Source organism: Coregonus clupeaformis, chromosome 20 (genome assembly GCF_020615455.1).
Source record: "Coregonus clupeaformis isolate EN_2021a chromosome 20, ASM2061545v1, whole genome shotgun sequence".
Lineage (NCBI taxonomy): Eukaryota > Metazoa > Chordata > Actinopteri > Salmoniformes > Salmonidae > Coregonus > Coregonus clupeaformis.
In genome coordinates, this window is record NC_059211.1 from 13,010,753 (window position 1) to 13,031,296 (window position 20,544).

At 43.5% G+C, this 20,544-nt stretch overlaps 1 protein-coding gene across 7 annotated transcripts in view; it reads left to right on the forward strand.

The window, feature by feature from the left end:
* The window catches only part of opa1 (OPA1 mitochondrial dynamin like GTPase), a 63,557-nt gene that overhangs the window by 23,402 nt on the left and 19,611 nt on the right, over positions 1-20,544 (forward strand). For all 7 annotated transcript variants that reach the window (XM_045205316.1, XM_045205318.1, XM_041839966.2 and 4 more), the window contains 9 exons: positions 1,132-1,196; positions 2,919-2,995; positions 4,897-5,062; positions 6,912-7,064; positions 7,237-7,345; positions 9,398-9,618; positions 9,940-10,056; positions 11,144-11,237; positions 16,325-16,435. In XM_045205316.1, the coding sequence (XP_045061251.1) occupies positions 1,132-1,196; positions 2,919-2,995; positions 4,897-5,062; positions 6,912-7,064; positions 7,237-7,345; positions 9,398-9,618; positions 9,940-10,056; positions 11,144-11,237; positions 16,325-16,435 (1,113 nt within the window). The remainder of the gene's footprint in view (positions 1-1,131; positions 1,197-2,918; positions 2,996-4,896; positions 5,063-6,911; positions 7,065-7,236; positions 7,346-9,397; positions 9,619-9,939; positions 10,057-11,143; positions 11,238-16,324; positions 16,436-20,544) is intronic.

A 20,544-nucleotide genomic window follows, 5' to 3' on the forward strand; every position in this document is an offset into this window, starting at 1 on the left:
TCTACAATCTTGTCCCTTGACATCCTTGGAGAGCTCTTTGGTCTTGGCCATGGTGGAGCGTTTGGAATCTGATTGATTGATTGCTTCTGTGGACAGGTGTCTTTTATACAGGTAACAAGCTGAGATTAGGAGCACTCCCTTTAAGAGTGTGCTCCTAATCTCAGCTCGTTACCTGTATAAAAGACACCTCGGAGCCAGAAATCTTTCTGATTGAGAGGGGGTTAAATACTTATTTCCCTCATTAAAATGCAAATCAATTTATAACATTTTTCACATGCGTTTTTCTGGATTTTTTTGTTATTCTGTCTCTCACTGTTCAAATAAACCTACCATTAAAATTATAGACTGATCATTTCTTTGTCAGTGGGCAAACTTACAAAATCAGCAGGGGATCAAATACTGTTTTCCCTCACTGTAGCCTACGTGATTTATAGGATATTTATTTTTATCAGGATATTTTCTACCTACGGGCTGCAATGTTTTTATTTGTTGGCTTTATGTAGGCTATTTTTACATATTGGCAATAAAAGTTACTTTTAGATTTGTATCATTTTCATTTAGATATAAATTTGATTAACCACATGATATTTATTTTCAGATTTGATGAATTTATTATGAATTAAATGAAACTGTTCCACGAAAATGTGCATAGGAAAATCATCAGTAGATTAATCATCAGCACGCAGAACAGTAGAAATGGTACGATAACTTGGCACGCGAAATGGAAAGCGTTGCCGACCGCTGGTATAGCCTATTACTGGCAACGGCAGAATCTGTGAAGGCCAGCAGCAGCGGGAGGAGGGGGTCGGGAACAGTTTTTTGGGGGGTTAGGCTATATTGATCTCTGACTCCCTCTATAGTAATTTGTGTGTCTTCATTTTTAATCGCAGTGCTTAAAGTATCAGACAAGCTCATTATCCTACATATAGTTGATTTTATTCAAACATGGAGTGTGTCTATATATGGAAAAAATACCTGTTTTAAAATTTTAATCAATCGATTGGTCGAAAGAACAGACGACTCTCCGTTGACGAATATCTTTTTTTGTCAGGGACAGCCCTAGCATGGTATTATTATTATTATTTGAATTGCCTGTACTATGACAGAGCTGTCTGTCCTCTCCTCCCTCAGCGTCCCGCTTCAACCTGGAGACAGAGTGGAAGAACAACTACCCCCGTCTGAGAGAGCTGGACAGGGTAAGGACCATCGAGATCCATATACAGTACCAGTCAAAAGTTTGGACACACCTACTCATTCAAGGGTTTTTCTTTATTTTTACTATTTTCTACATTGTAGAACTATGAAATAACACATATGGAATCATGTAATAACCAAAAAAGTGTTAAACAAATCTAGGCATTCTCTCAACCAGCTTCACCTGGAATGCTTTTCCAACAGTCTTGAAGGAGTTCCCACATGAGCACTTGTTGGCTGCTTTTCCTTCACTTTATGGTCCGACTCATCCCAAACCATCTCAATTGGGTTTAGGTCGGGGGATTGTGGAGGCCAGGTCATCTGATGCGGCACTCCATCACTCTCCTTCTTGGTAAAATAGCCCTTACACAGCCTGGAGGTGTGTTGGGTCATTGTCCGGTTCAAAAACAAATGATAGTCCCACTAAGCCCAAACCAGATGGGATGGCGTATCACTGCAGAATGCTGTGGTAGCCGTGCTGGTTAAGTGTGCCTTGAATTCTAAATAAATCACAGACAGTGTAACCAGCAAAGCACCCCCACACCATAACACCACCTCCTCCATGCTTTACGGTGGGAAATACACATGCGGAGATCATCCGTTCACCCACACCGCGTCTCACAAAGCCACGGCGGTTGGAACCAAATATCTCCAATTTGGACTCTGACCAAAGGACACATTTCCACCGGTCTAATGTCCATTGCTCGTGTTTCTTGGCCCAAGCAAGTCTCTTCTTCATATTGGTGTCCTTTGGTTGTGGTTTCTTTGCAGCAATTCGATCATTAATTCGAGGCCTGATTCACACAGTCTCCTCTGAACAGTTGATGTTGAGATGTGTCTGTTACTTGAACTCTGTGAAGCATTTATTTGGGCTGCAATTTCTGAGGCTGGTAATGCTAATGAACTTATCCTCTGCAGCAGAGGTAACTCTGGGTCTTCCTTTCCTGTGGCGGTCCTCATGAGTCAGTTTCATCATAGCGCTTGATGGTTTTTGCGACTCACCTTCATGTCTTAAAGTAATGATGGACTGTAATTTCTCTTTGCTTATTTGAGCTGTTCTTGCCATTAACATGGACTTGGGTCTTTTACCAAATAGGGCTATCTTATGTATACCCCCCCTAACTTGTCACAACACAACTGATTGGCTGAAAAGCATTAAGAAGGAAATACATTCCACAAATTATATTTTAAGAAGGCACACCTGTTAATTGAAATGCATTCCAGGTGACTACCTCATGAAGCTTGTTGAGAGAATGCCAAGAGTGTGCAAAGCTGTCATCAAGGCAAAGGGTGGCTATTTGAAGAATCTCAAAAATAAAATATATTTTGATTTGTTTAACACTTTTCTGGTTACTACATGATTCCATATGTGTTATTTCATAGTTTTGATGTCTTCACTATTATTCTACAATGTAGAAAATAGTAAAAATAAAGAAAAACCCTTGAATGAGTAGGAGTGTCCAAACTTTCGACTGGTAGTGTATATCTATATCTATATATATCTTGTGTTCCATTATAATTCTATAGGCCTATATATTGTTTTACTTAATTATAGTTAACTCTAGTCTAGTTAGGACTCTGTCTGCTTCTGTCCACAATAATATCCTTCACCAGTCCAGTGTTCATGTCTGTCTATTGGGCTTTTTCTGAAATTTTGAGAGAATGGTCAACAGTGCCAGATTCCACCCGCTAATCATTCGTTTTCTGTTCATCTTATCCTCCAGAATGAACTCTTCGAAAAAGCCAAGAACGAAATCTTGGATGAAGTTATTAGCTTGAGTCAAGTGACACCGAAACACTGGTTAGTGTTTGCACTCATGTTTCCCTTGATGAACATGTTCCCCTTCAAATTATGTTGTATCACCTGCAGCTTTATGTACATGATTAGTGACTATTATTTAGTTTTTTAAAGATGTTATGATTTTATTATGGCCAACATATTCAAAGATCATTAAATTAATTCAGAAATTCCCCGGCAGTTAGCCGGCTTTGCTGTAGAAGCTCTGAATGGTGCAGGTGGCTAGCGTGTGTGCCTGTCTGTGTGCATACGTGTATTGGTCTCAGCCCCCCCCCAGAGGTTAGCAGTAGGCTAAATGAGATGGATGTCCAGTGGTTGGTGAGAGGCTGAGAGCCCCTCCGAGCCCCATCTGTAGCACTGGATCAATGGCCTGATGAATGGGCTACGGTGTGACTGGGGGTGGTGGGGGAGCCAAGATGGCCCTGTTAACCAGCAACGCAATCGAAGCATCTGAGAAGTGTGTTGTATTGATATGAGTGGTGCTGGGAGCAAAAACAAAGGGTTGTGGATGAAATATGAGTGTGTGTTTTGTGATAAATGAGTTTTCACCAGCAGCCCAGGGGGATTGAGTAGGGGTTTGTCCCATTGTCGTACAGCCCTGGTCAGATAAAGAGCCTAGCTTTAGTTAACAAGCTGCTGGGCTTTCATGGGGATTTGTCCCAAAAGTAGTGCATTATATCAGGAATAGGGTGTCATTTTGGGATTCACCCACATAGTGTTGTCTCCAAAGCGATGTCCAACCACAAATACCTAGGTGTCGGGTTAGACCGTAAACTCTCCTTCCAGACTCACATTAAGCAACTCCAATCCAAAGTTAAATCTAGAATCGGCTTCCTGTTTCGCAACAAAGCTTCCTTCACTCATGCTGCTAAACATGCCCTCGTAAAACTGACTATCCTACCGATCCTTGACTTCGGTGATGTCATTTACAAAATAGCCTCCAACACTCTACTCAGCAAATTGGATGTAGTCTATCACAGTGCCATCCGTTTTGTCACCAAAGCCCCATATACTACCCACCATTGTGACCTGTACGCTCTTGTTGGCTGGCCCTCACTACATATTCGTCGCTAAACCCACTGGCTCCAGGTCATCTCTAAATCACTTCTAGGGAAATCCCTGCCTTATCTTAGCTCATTGGTCACCATAGCAACACCCACCCGTAGTATGCACTCCAGCATGTATATCTCACTGGTCATCCCCAAAGCCAACACCTCCTTTGGCCGCCATTCCTTCCAGTTCTCTGCTGCAAATGACTGGAACTAACTACAAAAATCTCTGAAGCTGGAGACACTTATCTCCCTCATTAACTGTAAGCATCAGTTGTCAGAGCAGCTTATCGATCACTGTACCTGTACACAGCCCATCTGTAATTAGCCCACCCAACTACCTCATCCCCATATTGTTATTTACATTATTTATTTTGCTAATTTGCACCCCAGTATCTCTATCTGCACATCTATCACTCCAGTGTTAATACTAAATTAACAGGGGCGGCAGGTAGCTTAGTGGGTAAGAGCGTTGTGCCAGTAACCGAAAGGTCGCTGGTTCTAATCCCCGAGCCGACTAGGTGAAAAATCTGTCGATGTGCCCTTGAGCAAGGCACTTAACCCTAATTGCTCCTGTAAGTCGCTCTGGATAAGAGCGTCTGCTAAATGACCAAAAATAAAATAAATAAATAAATTGTAATTATTTTGCACTATGGCCTATTTATTGCCTTACCTCCATAACTTACTACATTTGCACATAATGTAAATACATTTTCTATTTTCTATTGTGTTATTGACTGTACAGGTCGCAGTTGTAAATGAGAACTTGTTCTCAACTGGCTTACCTGGTTAAATAAAGGTGTAAAAAAAAACTCACTTGGTTGTATTTCCCCTATCTGCCCTTTGCCCCTGCAGGGAGGCCATCCTACAGAAGAAGCTGTGGGAGCGGGTGTCCACACACGTCATCGAGAACATCTACCTGCCGGCAGCCCAGACCATGAACTCTGGCACCTTCAACACCACCGTGGACATCAAGCTCAAACAGTGGACAGACAAGCAGCTGCCTCACAAAGCATTAGAGGTGGAGTTACACTATTACTGCTGCCTCAATCTCTTTAAATCTCTTCATGGCTAACTGTGGAGCTACAGTGCTTTCGGAAAGTATTCACACCCCTTCCCTTTTTTCACCCTCATCAATCTACACCCCATAATGACAAAGTAAAAACAGGTTTTTAGAATGTTTTGCAAATGTATAAAAAAAAATATTTAAAAAAATACCTTATTTACATAAGTATTCAGCCCCTTTGCTATGAGACTCGAAATTGAGCTCAGGTGCGTCCTGTTTCAATTGATCATCCTTGTGATGTTTCTACAACTTGATTGGAGTCCACCTGTGTTAAATTCAATTGATTGGACATGATTTGGAAAGGCACACACCTGTCTATATAAGGTCCCACAGTTGACAGTGTATTTCAGAGCAATAACCAAGCCATGAGGTCGAAGGAATTGGCCATAGAGCTCCGAGACAGGATTGAGTCGAGACAGATCTGGGGAAGGGTAGCAACACATTTCTGCAGCATTGACGGTCCCCAAGAACACAGTGGCCTCCATCATTCTTAAATGGAAGAAGTTTGGAACCACCAAGACTCTTCCTAGAGCTGGCCGCCTGGCCAAACTGAACAATCGGGGGAGAAGGGCCTTGGTCAGGGAGGTGACCAAGAACCCAATGGTCACTCTGACAGAGCTCTAGAGTTCCTCTGTGGAGATGGGAGAACCTTCCAGAAGGACAACCATCTCTGCAGCACTCCACCAATCAGGTCTTTATGGTAGAGTGGCTAGACGGAAGCCACTCCTAAGTAAAAGGCACATGACAGCCCAATTGGAGTTTGCCAAATGGCACCTAAAGGACTCTCAGACCATGAGAAAAAAGAATCTCTGGTTTGATGAAACCAAGATTGAACTCTTTGGCCTGAATGCCAAGCGTCACGTCTGGAGGAAACCTGGCACCATCCCTACGGTGAAGCATAGTGGTGGCAGCATCATGCTGTGGGGATGTTTTTCAGTGGCAGGGACTGGGAGACTAGTTAGGATCGAGGGAAAGATGAACAGAGCAAGTACAGAGAGATCCTGGTTGAAAACCTGCTCCAGAGTGCTCATGACCTCAGACTTGTGCGAAGTTTCACCTTCCAACAGGACAATGACCCTAAGCACACAACCAAGACAACATAGGAGTGGCTTTGGGACAAGTCTCTGAATGTCCTTGAGTGGCCCAGCCAGAGCCCAGACTTGAACCTGATCAAACAACTCTTGAGAGACCTGAAAATAGCTGTGCAGCGATGCTCCCCATCCAACCTGACAGAGCTTGAAAGGATCTTCAGAGAAGAATGGGAGAAACTCTCCAAATACAGCTGTGCCAAGCTTGTAGCGTCATACCCAAGAAGACTCGAGGCTGTAATCGCTGCCAAAGGTGCTTCAACAAAGTACTGAGTAAAGGGTCTGAATACGTATGTAAATGTGATATATTTGCAAAAATGAATAAAAACCTGTTTTTACTTTGTCAGTATGTGGTATTTTGTGTAGATTCATGAGGGGGGAAAAACTGTTTAAACCATTTTGGAATAAGGCTGTAACATAACAAAATGTGGGAAAAGTCAAGTGGTCTGAATTCTTTCCGAATGCACTGTAAATGTCTTAAGGAAATGTTCATGTCAGGACTCTGTTTTGATTATTTCAATAATTATTATTGGAGATGAATGGTTTTACTGTTGTAGTCAATTATGTCCTTTTGTTCGACATTTGCGTTTTCCTCGCAATCACTAATTGGTATGACAGTAATGGTATGCAGATATTGTAGCGTTGTCACTGTAGTCTGTAGCCGGCCATTGTGCTGTGTTGACACAAGGCCCCATCTTCTTCTCTGTTCCCCACAGGTTGCCTGGGAGACGCTGCAGGAGGAGTTTGCCCGCTTCATGGCCGAGTATAAAGGGAAGGACCAGGACGACATCTTTGACAAGCTCAAGGAGGCAGTGAAGGACGAGAGCATCAAGAGGCACAAGTGGAACGAGAGGGCCATGGACAGCCTGGTAATTAAACATGGGCACACACACAGTAAAAAGACACTGACATTGCGATACTCTTTACTCTTTCTCATATTCAACCACATATACAGCAGGCAAACATTGTTATACATTCAGGTTTCCTGTCTCCCCTTGCCTTGTGCGTAATGTCATTTCTCCTGTCTGTGTGTGTTGTCAGAGGGTGATCCAGCACAATGCTCTGGAGGACCGCTCCATCACAGACAAGCCCCAGTGGGATGCAGCCATCCAGTTCATGGAGGAGACCCTGCAGGCGCGCCTCAAAGACAGTACGTTACACACCCACCTTCAACATGGCTTACCCCCTTTAGTATCAACCACTTTCTTGAACTTTCACTTACTGAGTTGCTGATGTACAGTTGAAGTCGGAAGTTTACATACACCTTAGCCAAATACATTTAAACTCAGTTTTTCACAATTCCTGACATTTAATCCCAGTAAAAATTCCCTGTTTTAGGTCTGTTAGGATCACCACTTTATTTTAAGAATGTTAAATGTCAGAATAATAGTAGAGAGAATGATTTATTTCAGCTTTTATTTATTTCATCACATTCCCAGAGGGTCAGAAGTTTACATACACTCAATTAGTATTTGGTAGCATTGCCTTTAAATTGTTTAACTTGGGTCAAACGTTTCGGGTAGCCTTCCACAAACTTCCCACAATAAGTTGGGTGAATTTTGGCCCATTGGTCCTGATCGAGCTGGTGTAACTGAGTCAGGTTTGTAGGCCTCCTTGCTCGCACACGCTTTTTCAGTTCTGCCCACAAATGTTCTATAGGACTGAGGTCAGGGCTTTGTCATGGCAACTCCAATACCATGACATTGTTGTCCTTAAGCTGTTTTGCCACAACTTTGGAAGTATGCTTGGGGTCATTGTCCATTTGGAAGACCCATTTGCGACCAAGCTTTAACTTCCTGACTGATGTCTTGAGACGTTGCTTCAATATATCCACATACTTTTCCTTCCTCATGATGCCATCTATTTTGTGAGGGGCACCAGTCCCTCCTGCAGCAAAGCACCCCCACAGCATGATGCTGCCACCCCCGTGCTTCACGGTTGGGATGGTGTTCTTCGGCTTGCAAGCCACCCCCTTTTTCCTCCAAACATAACGATGGTCATTATGGCCAAACAGTTCTATTTTTGTTTAATCAGACCAGAGGACATTTCTCCTAAAAGTAAGATCTTTGTCCCCATGTGCAGTTGCAAACTGTAGTCTGGCTTTTTTATGGCGGTTTTGGAGCAGTGACTTCTTCCTTGCTGAGCGGCCTTTCAGGTTATGTCGATATAGGACTCGTTTTTCTGTGGATATAGATACTTTTGTGCCTGTTTCTTCCAGCATCTTCACAAGGTCCTTTGCTGTTGTTCTGGGATTGATTTGCACTTTCCGCACCAAAGTACGTTCATCTTTAGGAGACAGAACGCGTCTCCTTCCTGAGCGGTATGATGGCTGCGTGGTCCCATGATGTTTATACTTGCGTACTATTGTTTGTACAGATGAACGTGGTAGCTTCAGGCGTTTGGAAATTGCTCCCAAGGATGAACCAGACTTGTGGAGGTCTTCAATTTTCTTTCTGAGGTCTTGGCTGATTTGTTTTTATTTTCCCATGATGTCAAGCAAAGAGGCACTGAGTTTGAAGGTAGGACTTGAAATACATCCACAGGTATACCTCCAATTGACTCAAATGATTAGCCTATCAGAAGCTTCTAAAGCCAGAAACATAATTTTCTGGAATTTTCCAAGCCGTTTAAAGGCACAGTCAACTTTTTGTGATACAGTGAATTATAAGTGAAATAATCTGTCTGTAAACAAAGTCGATGTCCTATCCGACTTGACAAAACTATAGTTTGTTAACAAGACATTTGTGGAGTGGTTGAAAAACACGTTTTAATGACTCCAACCTAAGTGTATGTAAACTTCCGACTTCAACTGTATATTTGTCTCCTTCTCTCTGCACCTGTCTATCTCTGTTAGGGTTGTCACGATACCAGTGTTGCTATACTACGATACCAGATTTTCCATGGCAAAAAAGAAAACCGGAATTAGTTTGAACTCTATGGTCCTATAAAAACCTACTTTACGTAAAATTGTGTGTGCTATAGCTTGCAAATTAGACATGTGACTCTAGGTCACAACATAATGCTGTTTGTTTCTAACATTAGGACTGTTTTCCTCAAGAAATGAAATCCGCTTCATGTTTTGTTTTCTTGCCACGATACTTCCCAGGATCGCGATACAGGTATCGTGACAACCCTAATCCCCCCCCCCTTGCACCTGTCTATCTCTATTACTACAATCTTACTACCTCTGTGTGTCTCCTAGCTGAATCAGTGATAAATGACATGGTGGGTCCTGACTGGAAGCAGCGCTGGATGAGCTGGAAGAACCGCTCGCCCGAGCAGCACACCCGCAACGAAACCAAAAACGAGCTGGAGCGCCTGCTGAAGCTCCACGAGGACCACACAGCCTACCTGGCAAACGACGAGGTCACCACTGTCCGCAAGAATCTGGAGGGCCGAGGGGTGGAGGTGGACCCTGCCCTGGTGAGGGAGACCAACTCTGGTCACATTTTCTGGTCACAAGTCTTAGGAACTCCAATGGAGTAACACATGTAATAACTTTGCAATAAGTATGTATGCATTTATTGAAGAACTGGGCAGGTGGAAGTATCTCTCCAGTAGGTACCCACCATATTGTGTTTTCAGATCATTTCTCGATAGAGGAGATGAGTACTCAAAGACACAAGTATTTAGATGCACGCACGCAGGCGCACATACAAACGCACACACACTACCCCAGACACCATGAAGCAGAGCCTGCCCCTCTCTCATTCTGTCCCTCCTCTACTACTTCCTGTGTTCCAGATCAAGGACACGTGGCACCAACTGTATAGACGTCACTTCCTGCAGAAGGCCCTGCAGCACTGTAACCTGTGTAGACGAGGCTTCTACTACTACCAGAGACACTTTGTTGACTCAGAGGTAAGTGACCTAGGCTCCGATGTAAGCTGCCAGTGATAGCTGTTCTCAACTAAGGTTTTAGTGACACATTATGATTTGAGTTCAACAAGGCTTCCGTTTTGGCGAACATGTTACCACAATTTCAGTTGAATGATTTAAATGAACATTCCAAAATGTTATGGTGAAGCCACAAATAGCTAATTTTTGTAAGGATTATTCATTCTCACTAGATGAAATAGAAAGCCTAAATCGCCACATGATTATTTGTAGTGGCAGTTAATAATTTACATTTTAGTCATTTAGCAGAAGCTCTTATCCAGAGCGACTTACAGTTAGTGAGTGCATACATTATTTATATTTTTTCATACTGGCCCCCCCGTGGGAATCTAACCCACAACCCTGGCGTTGCAAACGCCATGCTCTACCAACTGAGCTACATCCCTGCCGGCCATTCCCTCCCCTACCCTGGGCCAATTGTGCGCCGCCCCATGGGTCTCCCGGTCACGGCCGGCTACGACAGAGCCTGGATTCGAACCAGGATCTCTAGTGGCACAGCTAGCACTGTAATGCAGTGCCTTAGACCACAGCGCCACTCGGGAATACCTGCAACATACACTTAAGTTTGCCTACCTTCTCAGATGTTATGCCTCGATCAGACCGACAGCCCCATTTGCGTTTCGGTACACCAGAAGTGTATTTCCAGTGGAAGCTGCGTTTGCCTTGCAGCGTTGCAGAGGCAGTCGCAATGCGTTCTGTGTGGTGCATATGTTGGATATATCCAACATATGCATCAAATTTACGTTTGGCTGCAGAATTTATTACGCAGCATTGATGCATTGACGCTGTGGTTAACACAAAATAAATGGAATGTGTTATTTCCCTTGTTGAACACACGTTTGGACTGTAGTACGTTGTCCATCCATCTACACTACCCTTTCCCCTGCCTGCAGGAAAAACCATGGAAAAATACTTTACATTTTTTAAATACAATTCACCTGTCATTTTTTGGATTTCATCTACACTACCCCCCCAATTATCTCTGACTAATACTGCATGTAACTTTGACCCTATCTCAGTTTAAAAGTATCTTGTTTATCTTTCTTTGTAGCTGGAGTGCAATGACGTAGTGCTGTTCTGGAGGATCCAGAGGATGCTGCTTATCACAGCCAACACACTCAGACAGCAGCTAACCAACACAGAGGGTATGCTGGGACTAGGGTATAGGGCTGGGGCTGGGACTGGGGTATAGGGCTGGGACTGAGACTGGGGAATAGGGCTGGGTTACAGGGCTGGGACTGGGGTATGGGACTGGGGTATGGGGCTGGGACTGGGGTATGGGGCTGGGACTGGGGTATGGGGCTGGGACTGGGGTATGGGGCTGGGACTGGTGTATAGGGCTGGGACTGGGGTATAGGGCTGGGACTGGGGTGTAGGGCTGAGACTGGGGTATAGGAATTGGGCTGGGGTATGGGGCTGGGGTATAGGGCTGGGACTGGGGTATAGGGCTGGGACTGAGGTATGGGACTGGGATTGGGGTATGGGATTGGGGTATAGGAATGGGGCTGGGACTGAGGTATAGGGCTGGGGCTGGGACTGAGTTATAGGGCTGGGACTGGGGTATAGGGCTGGGACTGAGGTGTAGGGCTGGGACTGGGGTATAGGGTTGGGTATGGGGCTGAGGTATAGGGCTGGGACTGAGACTGGGGTATAGGGCTGGGACTGGGACTGGGGTATAGGGCTGGGGCTGAGACTGGGGTATAGGACTGGGGTATAGGGTTGGGCTATAGGGCTGGGGCTGAGACTGGGCTATAGGGCTGGGACTGAGACTGGGGTATAGGGTTGGGGCTGAGACTGGGTATAGGGTATGGCCTGGTAATGGAGTATAGAGCTGGTAATGGGGTTTTCAGCCATTACAAAATGTGGAAATCAAACCGGAAACCAGTGGAACAGACTTCCTGTTGTGTTCGTCGTTGCAGAGATTGCGTTCCCCTGAAATTCATACTAGCTATACTAGCATAGGCTTCATGGTTAGCTTGATTATCATGAGTTAGCTAATGTTGGGGCTAGGCAGAACTGGGCGGAGTCATATAAGACTGAGCTACACTGAACTGGGGCTTAGCTGGTATGAACCCACGTCTGTACCATCTCAGTCTGCCAACTGCCAAGCCCTCACCAGAGCATACAGGCAGGCAGCTGCATACCAGCCCCACCGGCCTGAAATTGAAGGCTTTATAGCTCTTAACTGGTTTAAATGAGAGGGGCGGTAAACAGTCCGTTGAGTCATAGAGTTTGAGCGGAGAACGTCTGCCCTCAGTCTGACCCTGAGTGAGCTACTGTGTCCTGGGGAGCTAGGCAGCAGAATTATTGGTTGTGCCCCAAATGGTACCCTATTCCGTACATAGTGCACTACTTTTGACCTAGTGCATTATTGTTTTTAACCGTGCCCATAGTGAATAGGGTGCCATTTGGGACACTAGCTGAGCTACAGGGTGGAACCAGGTGTGCTGTATCTAGGGCTAGGCGATATGGCCTAAAAGTCATATCTAAAAGAACATCTGACTTCACAATATATCTAAAGTGTTTTCATGTTTTCTCTAAATAAGCTTTGTTGTACAATTAAAGGTCAAATACACTGCACTTCAAACAGACAGCAATAATCTAATGAATTCAGGGCGTGTGAAATTATACCTAGGCTAAATTTACAGTGCATTCAGAAGTATTCAGACCCCTTGACCTTTTCCACATTTTGTTATGTTACGGCCTTATTCTAAAATTGATGAAATTGTTAGTTTTCTCTCATCAATCTACACACAAAACCCCATAATGACAAAGCAAAAACAGGTTTGTATTTTTTTTAGTACTCAGTACTTTGTTGAAGCACCTTTTGGCAGCGATTACAGCCTCAAGTCTTCTTGGGTATGACGCTAGAAGGTTTCCTCCAGACGTGACACTTGGCATTCAGGCCAAAGAGTTAAATCTTGGTTTCATCAGACCAGAAAATCTTGTTTCTCATGGTCTGAGAGTCCTTTTATAGGTGCCTTTTGGCAAACTCCAAGTGGGCTGTCATGTGCCTAGGAGTCACATCCATCTGGCCACTCTACCATAAAGGCCTGATTGGTGGAGTGCTGCAGAGATGGTTGTCCTTCTGGAAGGTTCTCCCATCTCCACAGAGGAACTCTGGAGCTCTGTCAGAGTGACCATCAGGTTCTTGGTCACCTCCCTGACCAAGGCCCTTCTCCACTGATTGCTCAGCCAGTCTTGGTGGTTCCAAACTTCTTCCATTTAAGAATGATCGAGGTCACTGTGTTCTTGGGGACCTTCAATGCTGCAGATTTTTTTGGGATAAGAGCGTCTGCTAAATGACTAAAATGTAATAATATAATTATATAATGGCTTTCAAGTCGGTCTATGAAAATGCCCTTTTTGTTACAAATTTAATCAGAACCATGCATAATACATTCACTACTAATGAATAACTTCTTGTAGCAGGCATTTAGAAAATTAACACAGGTCTCATGAACGATCTCTCTAGCACAAGCCCACGTGCTAGTGAGTAGACAGCTAATCTTTATATTTCAAGTTTAGCCAACTTGGATCTACAGTGGGGAAAAAAATATTTAGTCAGCCACCAATTGTGCAAGTTCTCCCACTTAAAAAGATGAGGCCTGTAATTTTCATCATAGGTACACGTCAACTATGACAGACAAAATTAGGAAAAAAAATCCAGAAAATCACATTGTAGGATTTTTAATGAATTTATTTGCAAATTATGGTGGAAAATAAGTATTTGGTCAATAACAAAAGTTTCTCAATACTTTGTTATATACCCTTTGTTGGCAATGGCACAGGTCAAACGGTTTTCACACACTGTTGCTGGTATTTTGGCCCATTCCTCCATGCAGATCTCCTCTAGAGCAGTGATGTTTTGGGGCCGTCGCTGGGCAACACGGACTTTCAACTCCCTCCAAAGATTTTCTATGGGGTTGAGATCTCGAGACTGGCTAGGCCACTCCAGGACCTTGAAATGCTTCTTACAAAGCCACTCCTTCGTTGCCCGGGCGGTGTGTTTGGGATCATTGTCATGCTGAAAGACCCAGCCACGTTTCATCTTCAATGCCCTTGCTGATGGAAGGAGGTTTTCACTCAAAATCTCACGATACATGGCCCCATTCATTCTTTTCCTTTACACGGATCAGTCGTCCTGGTCCCTTTGCAGAAAAACAGCCCCAAAGCATGATGTTTCTACCCCCATGCTTCACAGTAGGTATGGTGTTCTTTGGATGCAACTCAGCATTCTTTGTCCTCCAAACACGACGAGTTGAGTTTTTACCAAAAAGTTCTATTTTGGTTTCATCTGACCATATGACATTCTCCCAATCCTCTTCTGGATCATCCAAATGCACTCTAGCAAACTTCAGACGGGCCTGGACATGTACTGGCTTAAGCAGGGGGGACACGTCTGGCACTGCAGGATTTGAGTCCCCTGGCGGCGTAGTGTGTTACTGATGGTAGGCTTTGTTACTTTGGTCCCAGCTCTCTGCAGGTCATTCACTAGGTCCCCGTGTGGTTCTGGGATTTTTGCTCACCGTTCTTGTGATCATTTTGATTCCCACGGGTGAGATCTTGCATGGAGCCCCAGATCGGGGAGATTATCAGTGGTCTTGTATGTCTTCCATTTCCTAATAATTGCTCCCACAGTTGATTTCTTCAAACCAAGCTGCTTACCTATTGCAGATTCAGTCTTCCCAGCCTGGTGCAGGTCTACAATTTTGTTTCTGGTGTCCTTTGATAGCTCTTTGGTCTTGGCCACTAGTGGAGTTTGGAGTGTGACTGTTTGAGGTTGTGGACAGGTGTCTTTTATACTGATAAGAGCAAGTTCAAACAGGTGCCATTAATACAGGTAACGAGTGGAGGACAGAGGAGCCTCTTAAAGAAGAAGTTACAGGTCTGTGAGAGCCAGAAATCTAGCTTGTTTGTAGGTGACCAAATACTTATTTTCCACCATAATTTGCAAATAAATTCATTAAAAATCCTACAATGTGATTTTCTGGATATTTTTTTCTCATTTTGTCTGTCATATTTGACGTGTACCTATGATGAAAATTACAGGCCTCTCTCATCTTAAGTGGGACAACTTGCACAATTGGTGGCTGACTAAATCCTTTTTTCCCCACTGTATTTGCTAGCTAACAAGGCAGAACAGTTGAATTGTTATGAGATCACCCTGTCCATCTCCAACTGTTTGAACAGCATGCTAACCTGTCCACTTTGTTCAGATGTTGAAATCAAGTGGCCTACCTTATTTCTCAGAATGAAAACGACTTGCCAATTCCTTATACAAATGTTCTTTATGCTTATTGCACATTTATAAAAGACTAGACAGCTAGTGTAACAGTCTTTGGCTAAAATGCTGCTGGCGGTACATGGTACTGCAATGCCGTGCTCGACAAACTGAGTATTTTCAAGAATCATTGTTCATTGATACTCCCGCTTTAGTAGTGTCTGGCTCAGCTTGCAATTTGAAGAGTTGAGACATAAAAAGGGTATTGTTAGAAAGGTTTAACTTCTCCTCTATTACAGTAAAATAATGTCTCTGTGTTTCGGTGTCCATATGACCGATTCTGTTGGAACAAATCTCAAATGCAAATAGTGAGTTGAAACCGCTTGTCAGAGAGTAAGAAGTGATCTCTCATCTTTGTTGATGTGAGTGGCAGGGGTAGGGACTTGGTGTGTAAACAGAGGAAGAGGCGACGGGCGAGGTTTCACTCTCGTCTAAAATAAGACAATGCGTTTCTATGGACTTATTTTGGACCTCAGCTTGTCGTCTTCCTTCCCGCCTTTGGGACAACGACTCCCGTTGTTAGGGCGGAGACATGAGCATCTCATCATTATATAGATATCTGGTGTAAATGGTTAGGTGCACACAGCACAGAAGAAACGAAGGAGACTAGACCAAAAAGACAACATTAGAACAAGCGGACATAAACGCTCATAAAAACAAAACGGGCATTTGGAATGTCACGCAAAAATATAGATTTGAATTAATACAGTGAATTAGATATATCACGCAGCCCTATTGTAGCTCAACTGTCTTGTTCAAAGAGCACTTGCACCATATTTCTAGGCATATCTATATACATTGAGTATACCAAACATTAGGAACACCTTTGTAAGATTGTTGCTCGGTGTTGGTTTATGTTCCCTGTATCTTTGATCTCTGACATTTTGTGGTGTGTGTATTTGTGCCCCTGTGTGTGTGCCTGTGTGTGTGTGTGTTTTGCATATTCAGTGCGGCGCCTGGAGAAGAACGTGAAGGAGGTACTAGAGGACTTTGGTGAGGACAACGAGAGGAAGGTCCACCTCATCACCGGACGCAGAGTACAGCTGGCAGAGGACCTCAGTGAGTCACCACACACACACACACACTTGTTACACACACACACCAGCTACATACACACACTTTGGTTTAACCAGAATGGTACAGTCACATTTGTGGTCCCTCCTGTTTATGCCTTACTAGTGAATAGATCACTTATATTATGGTATCTAGAGGAAGAACAAATATTTTTATGTAGAAAATATTGTTTTGAATATGATGGATTTGCTGTGGGTTTCCCTTTCGCTGATTTGAAGACACTGTGTGGTTTTGCAATATACCAGACGCCACTAGATGGCAGTGGTGGTAAAGGAAAGGTGAAGTCTTCTCATTCACTATATTTCAGTGCATTGGAAAAGGTTGAGTCTCCTGTGTCTGTTACTGCTACAGATTGACAGCTAACAATGGGATGTCTGCTTCGTAGCAGTGACGTCTTAGACACAGTCTGACCACTGTGTAGCTTAAGTTACTGTATACCTCCACATGCATGTGCCTTCCATTGGGCTAGACACACATTTACATTACATTTTAGTAACTTAGCAGACACACACTCTCTACTTCAGGATACGTGAATGCATACACACAGACACACTCTCGCATGCTCTCTCTTACTCTCTTTATCTCTCCATGGGGCTTGAGACTTTAATTGCTCCTCTCAGGAGAGGAGGAGGAAAGCAAAAGAGCGGGAAAGAGAGAGTGTCTGGCAGCAGCAATAGCTACAGTGTGCTGCCCGCCGCCTGTCATGTCCACCAGCCCTGCTCTCTGGTAAGAGGCGCCGCTGATTAAACACAGCAATATGTGGAGTGCCGACAAGTCCAGACTAGCTCTCTCTCACACTCACGAGCCACACACACACCACCCGTCCTCTCACACACTGATAACAGAGGAAGCAAAGTGACAGTGCTGCTACCTCAATAAGTGCGTGTGCGTCTATAACTTTCAATGTGGTCGTATCATTTTACTATGGTCAAAAGTAGTGCACTATATAACCCATCTGAATATATATGACTATATGAAGTGATCTGATATTGTATACCATGGAATGTACACTGAACAAAAACATAAACGCAACATGTGTTGGTCCCATGTTTCATGAGCTAAAATAAAAGATCCCAGAAATGTTCCATACACACAAAAAGCATATTTCTCTTAAATTTTGTGCACACATTTTTTTACATTCCTGTTGGTGAGCATTTCTCTTTTGCCAAGATAATCCATCCACCTGACAGGTGTGGCATATTAAGAAGCTGATTAAACAGAATGATCATTACACGGGTGCACCTTGTGCTGGGGGACAATAAAACGCCACTCTAAAATGTGCAGTTTGGTCACAACACAGATGTCTCAAGTTTTGAGTGAGCATGCTGACTGCAGGAATGTCCAGCAGATAATTGTTTTAAAGAATTTGGCAGTACGTCCAACCAGCCTCACAACTGCAGACCACTTGTATGGCGTCGTGTTGGCGAGCGGTTTGCAGATGTCAATGTTGTGAACAGAGTGCCCCATGTGGTGGTGGGGTTATGGTATGGGCAGGCATAAGCTATGGACAACGAACACAATGTCATTTTATCAATGGAAATTTGAATGCATAGAGATATGGTGACGAGATCCTGAGTCCCATTGTCATGCCATTCATCCGCCGCCATCACCACAATTGTACACAATTCCTGGAAGCTGAAAATGTCCCAGTTCTTCCATGGCCTGCGTACTCACCAGACATGTCACCCATTGAGCGAGCAGGTTTGGGGTGCTCTGGATTGACGTTTACGACAGCGTGTTCCAGTTCCCGCCAATATCTATGCAAAGGAGATGTCACGCTGCATGAGGCAAATGGTGGTCACACCAGATACTGACTGGTTTTCCATGCCCCTACCCAGTCACGTGAAATTCATAGATTAAGGCCCATTATATTTGTGAAATATGAAAACTGAATATATATATATATATATATATATATATATATATATATATATATATATATATATATATATATATATATATATATATATATATATATACAGTGGGGAAAAAAAGTATTTAGTCAGCCACCAATTGTGCAAGTTCTCCCACTTAAAAAGATGAGAGAGGCCTGTAATTTTCATCATAGGTACACGTCAACTATGACAGACAAAATGAGATTTTTTTTCTCCAGAAAATCACATTGTAGGATTTTTAATGAATTTATTTGCAAATTATGGTGGAAAATAATTATTTGGTCAATAACAAAAGTTTCTCAATACTTTGTTATATATGGCAATGACACAGGTCAAACGTTTTCTGTAAGTCTTCACAAGGTTTTCACACACTGTTGCTGGTATTTTGGCCCATTCCTCCATGCAGATCTCCTCTAGAGCAGTGATGTTTTGGGGCTGTCGCTGGGCAACACGGACTTTCAACTCCCTCCAAAGATTTTCTATGGGGTTGAGATCTGGAGACTGGCTAGGCCACTCCAGGACCTTGAAATGCTTCTTACGAAGCCACTCCTTCGTTGCCCGGGCGGTGTGTTTGGGATCATTGTCATGCTGAAAGACCCAGCCACGTTTCATCTTCAATGCCCTTGCTGATGGAAGGAGGTTTTCAATCAAAAAAGGTTCTATTTTGGTTTCATCTGACCATATGACATTCTCCCAATCCTCTTCTGGATCATCCAAATGCACTCTAGCAAACTTCAGACGGGCCTGGACATGTACTGGCTTAAGCAGGGGGACACGTCTTGCACTGCAGGATTTGAGTCCCTGGCGGCGTAGTGTGTTATTGATGGTAGGCTTTGTTACTTTGGTCCCAGCTCTCTGCAGGTCATTCACTAGGTCCCCCGTGTGGTTCTGTGATTTTTGCTCACCGTTCTTGTGATCATTTTGACCCACGGGGTGAGATCTTCGTGGAGCCCCAGATCGAGGGAGATTATCAGTGGTCTTGTATGTCTTCCATTTCCTAATAATTGCTCCCACAGTTGATTTCTTCAAACCAAGCTGCTTACCTATTGCAGATTCAGTCTTCCCAGCCTGGTGCAGGTCTACAATTTTGTTTCTGGTGTCCTTTGTCAGCTCTTTGGTCTTGGCCATAGTGGAGTTTGGAGTGTGACTGTTTGAGGTTGTGGACAGGTGTCTTTTATACTGATAACAAGTTCAAACAGGTGCCATTAATACAGGTAACGAGTGGAGGACAGAGGAGCCTCTTAAAGAAGAAGTTACAGGTCTGTGAGAGCCAGAAATCTTGCTTTTTTGTAGGACAAATAAATTCATTAAAAATCCTACAATGTGATTTTCTGGAGAAAAAAAATCTCAATTTGTCTGTCATAGTTGACGTGTACCTATAATGAAAATTGCAGGCCTCTCTCATCTTTTTAAGTGGGAGAACTTGCACAATTGGTGGCTGACTAAATACTTTTTCCCCCACTGTGTGTGTGTATATATATATATATATATATATATATATATATATATATATATATATATATATATATATATATATATATATATATATACACACACACACTACCAGTCAAAAGGTTGGACACACCTACTCATTCAAGGTATTTTCTTTATTTTTACTATTTTTTACATTGTAGAATAATAGTGAGGACATCAAAACTATGAAATAACACAAAAAAGTGTTAAACAAATCGAAATATATTTTATATTTGATTCTTCAAATAGCAACCCTTTGCCTTGATGACAACTTTGCACACTCTTGGCATTCTCTCAACCAGCTTCACCTGGAATGCTTTTCCAACAGTCTTGAAGGAGTTCCCACATATGCTGAGCACTTGTTGGCTGCTTTTACTTCACTCTGCGGTCCGACTCCTCCCAAACCATCTCAATTGGGTTGAGGTCAGGGGATTGTGGAGGCCAGGCCATCTGATGCAGCACTCCATCACTCTCCTTCTTGGTAAAATAGCCCCTACACAGCCTGGAGGTGTGTTGGGGCATTGTCCTGTTGAAAAACAAATGACAGTCCCACTAAGCCCAAACCAGATGGGATGGCGTATCGCTGCAGAATGCTGTGGTAGCCATGCTGGTTAATTGTGCCTTGAATTCTAAATATATCACCAACAGTCTCACCAGCAATGCACCCCCACACCATAAACAACCTCCTCCATGCTTTACATTTGGAAATACACATGCGGAGATCAT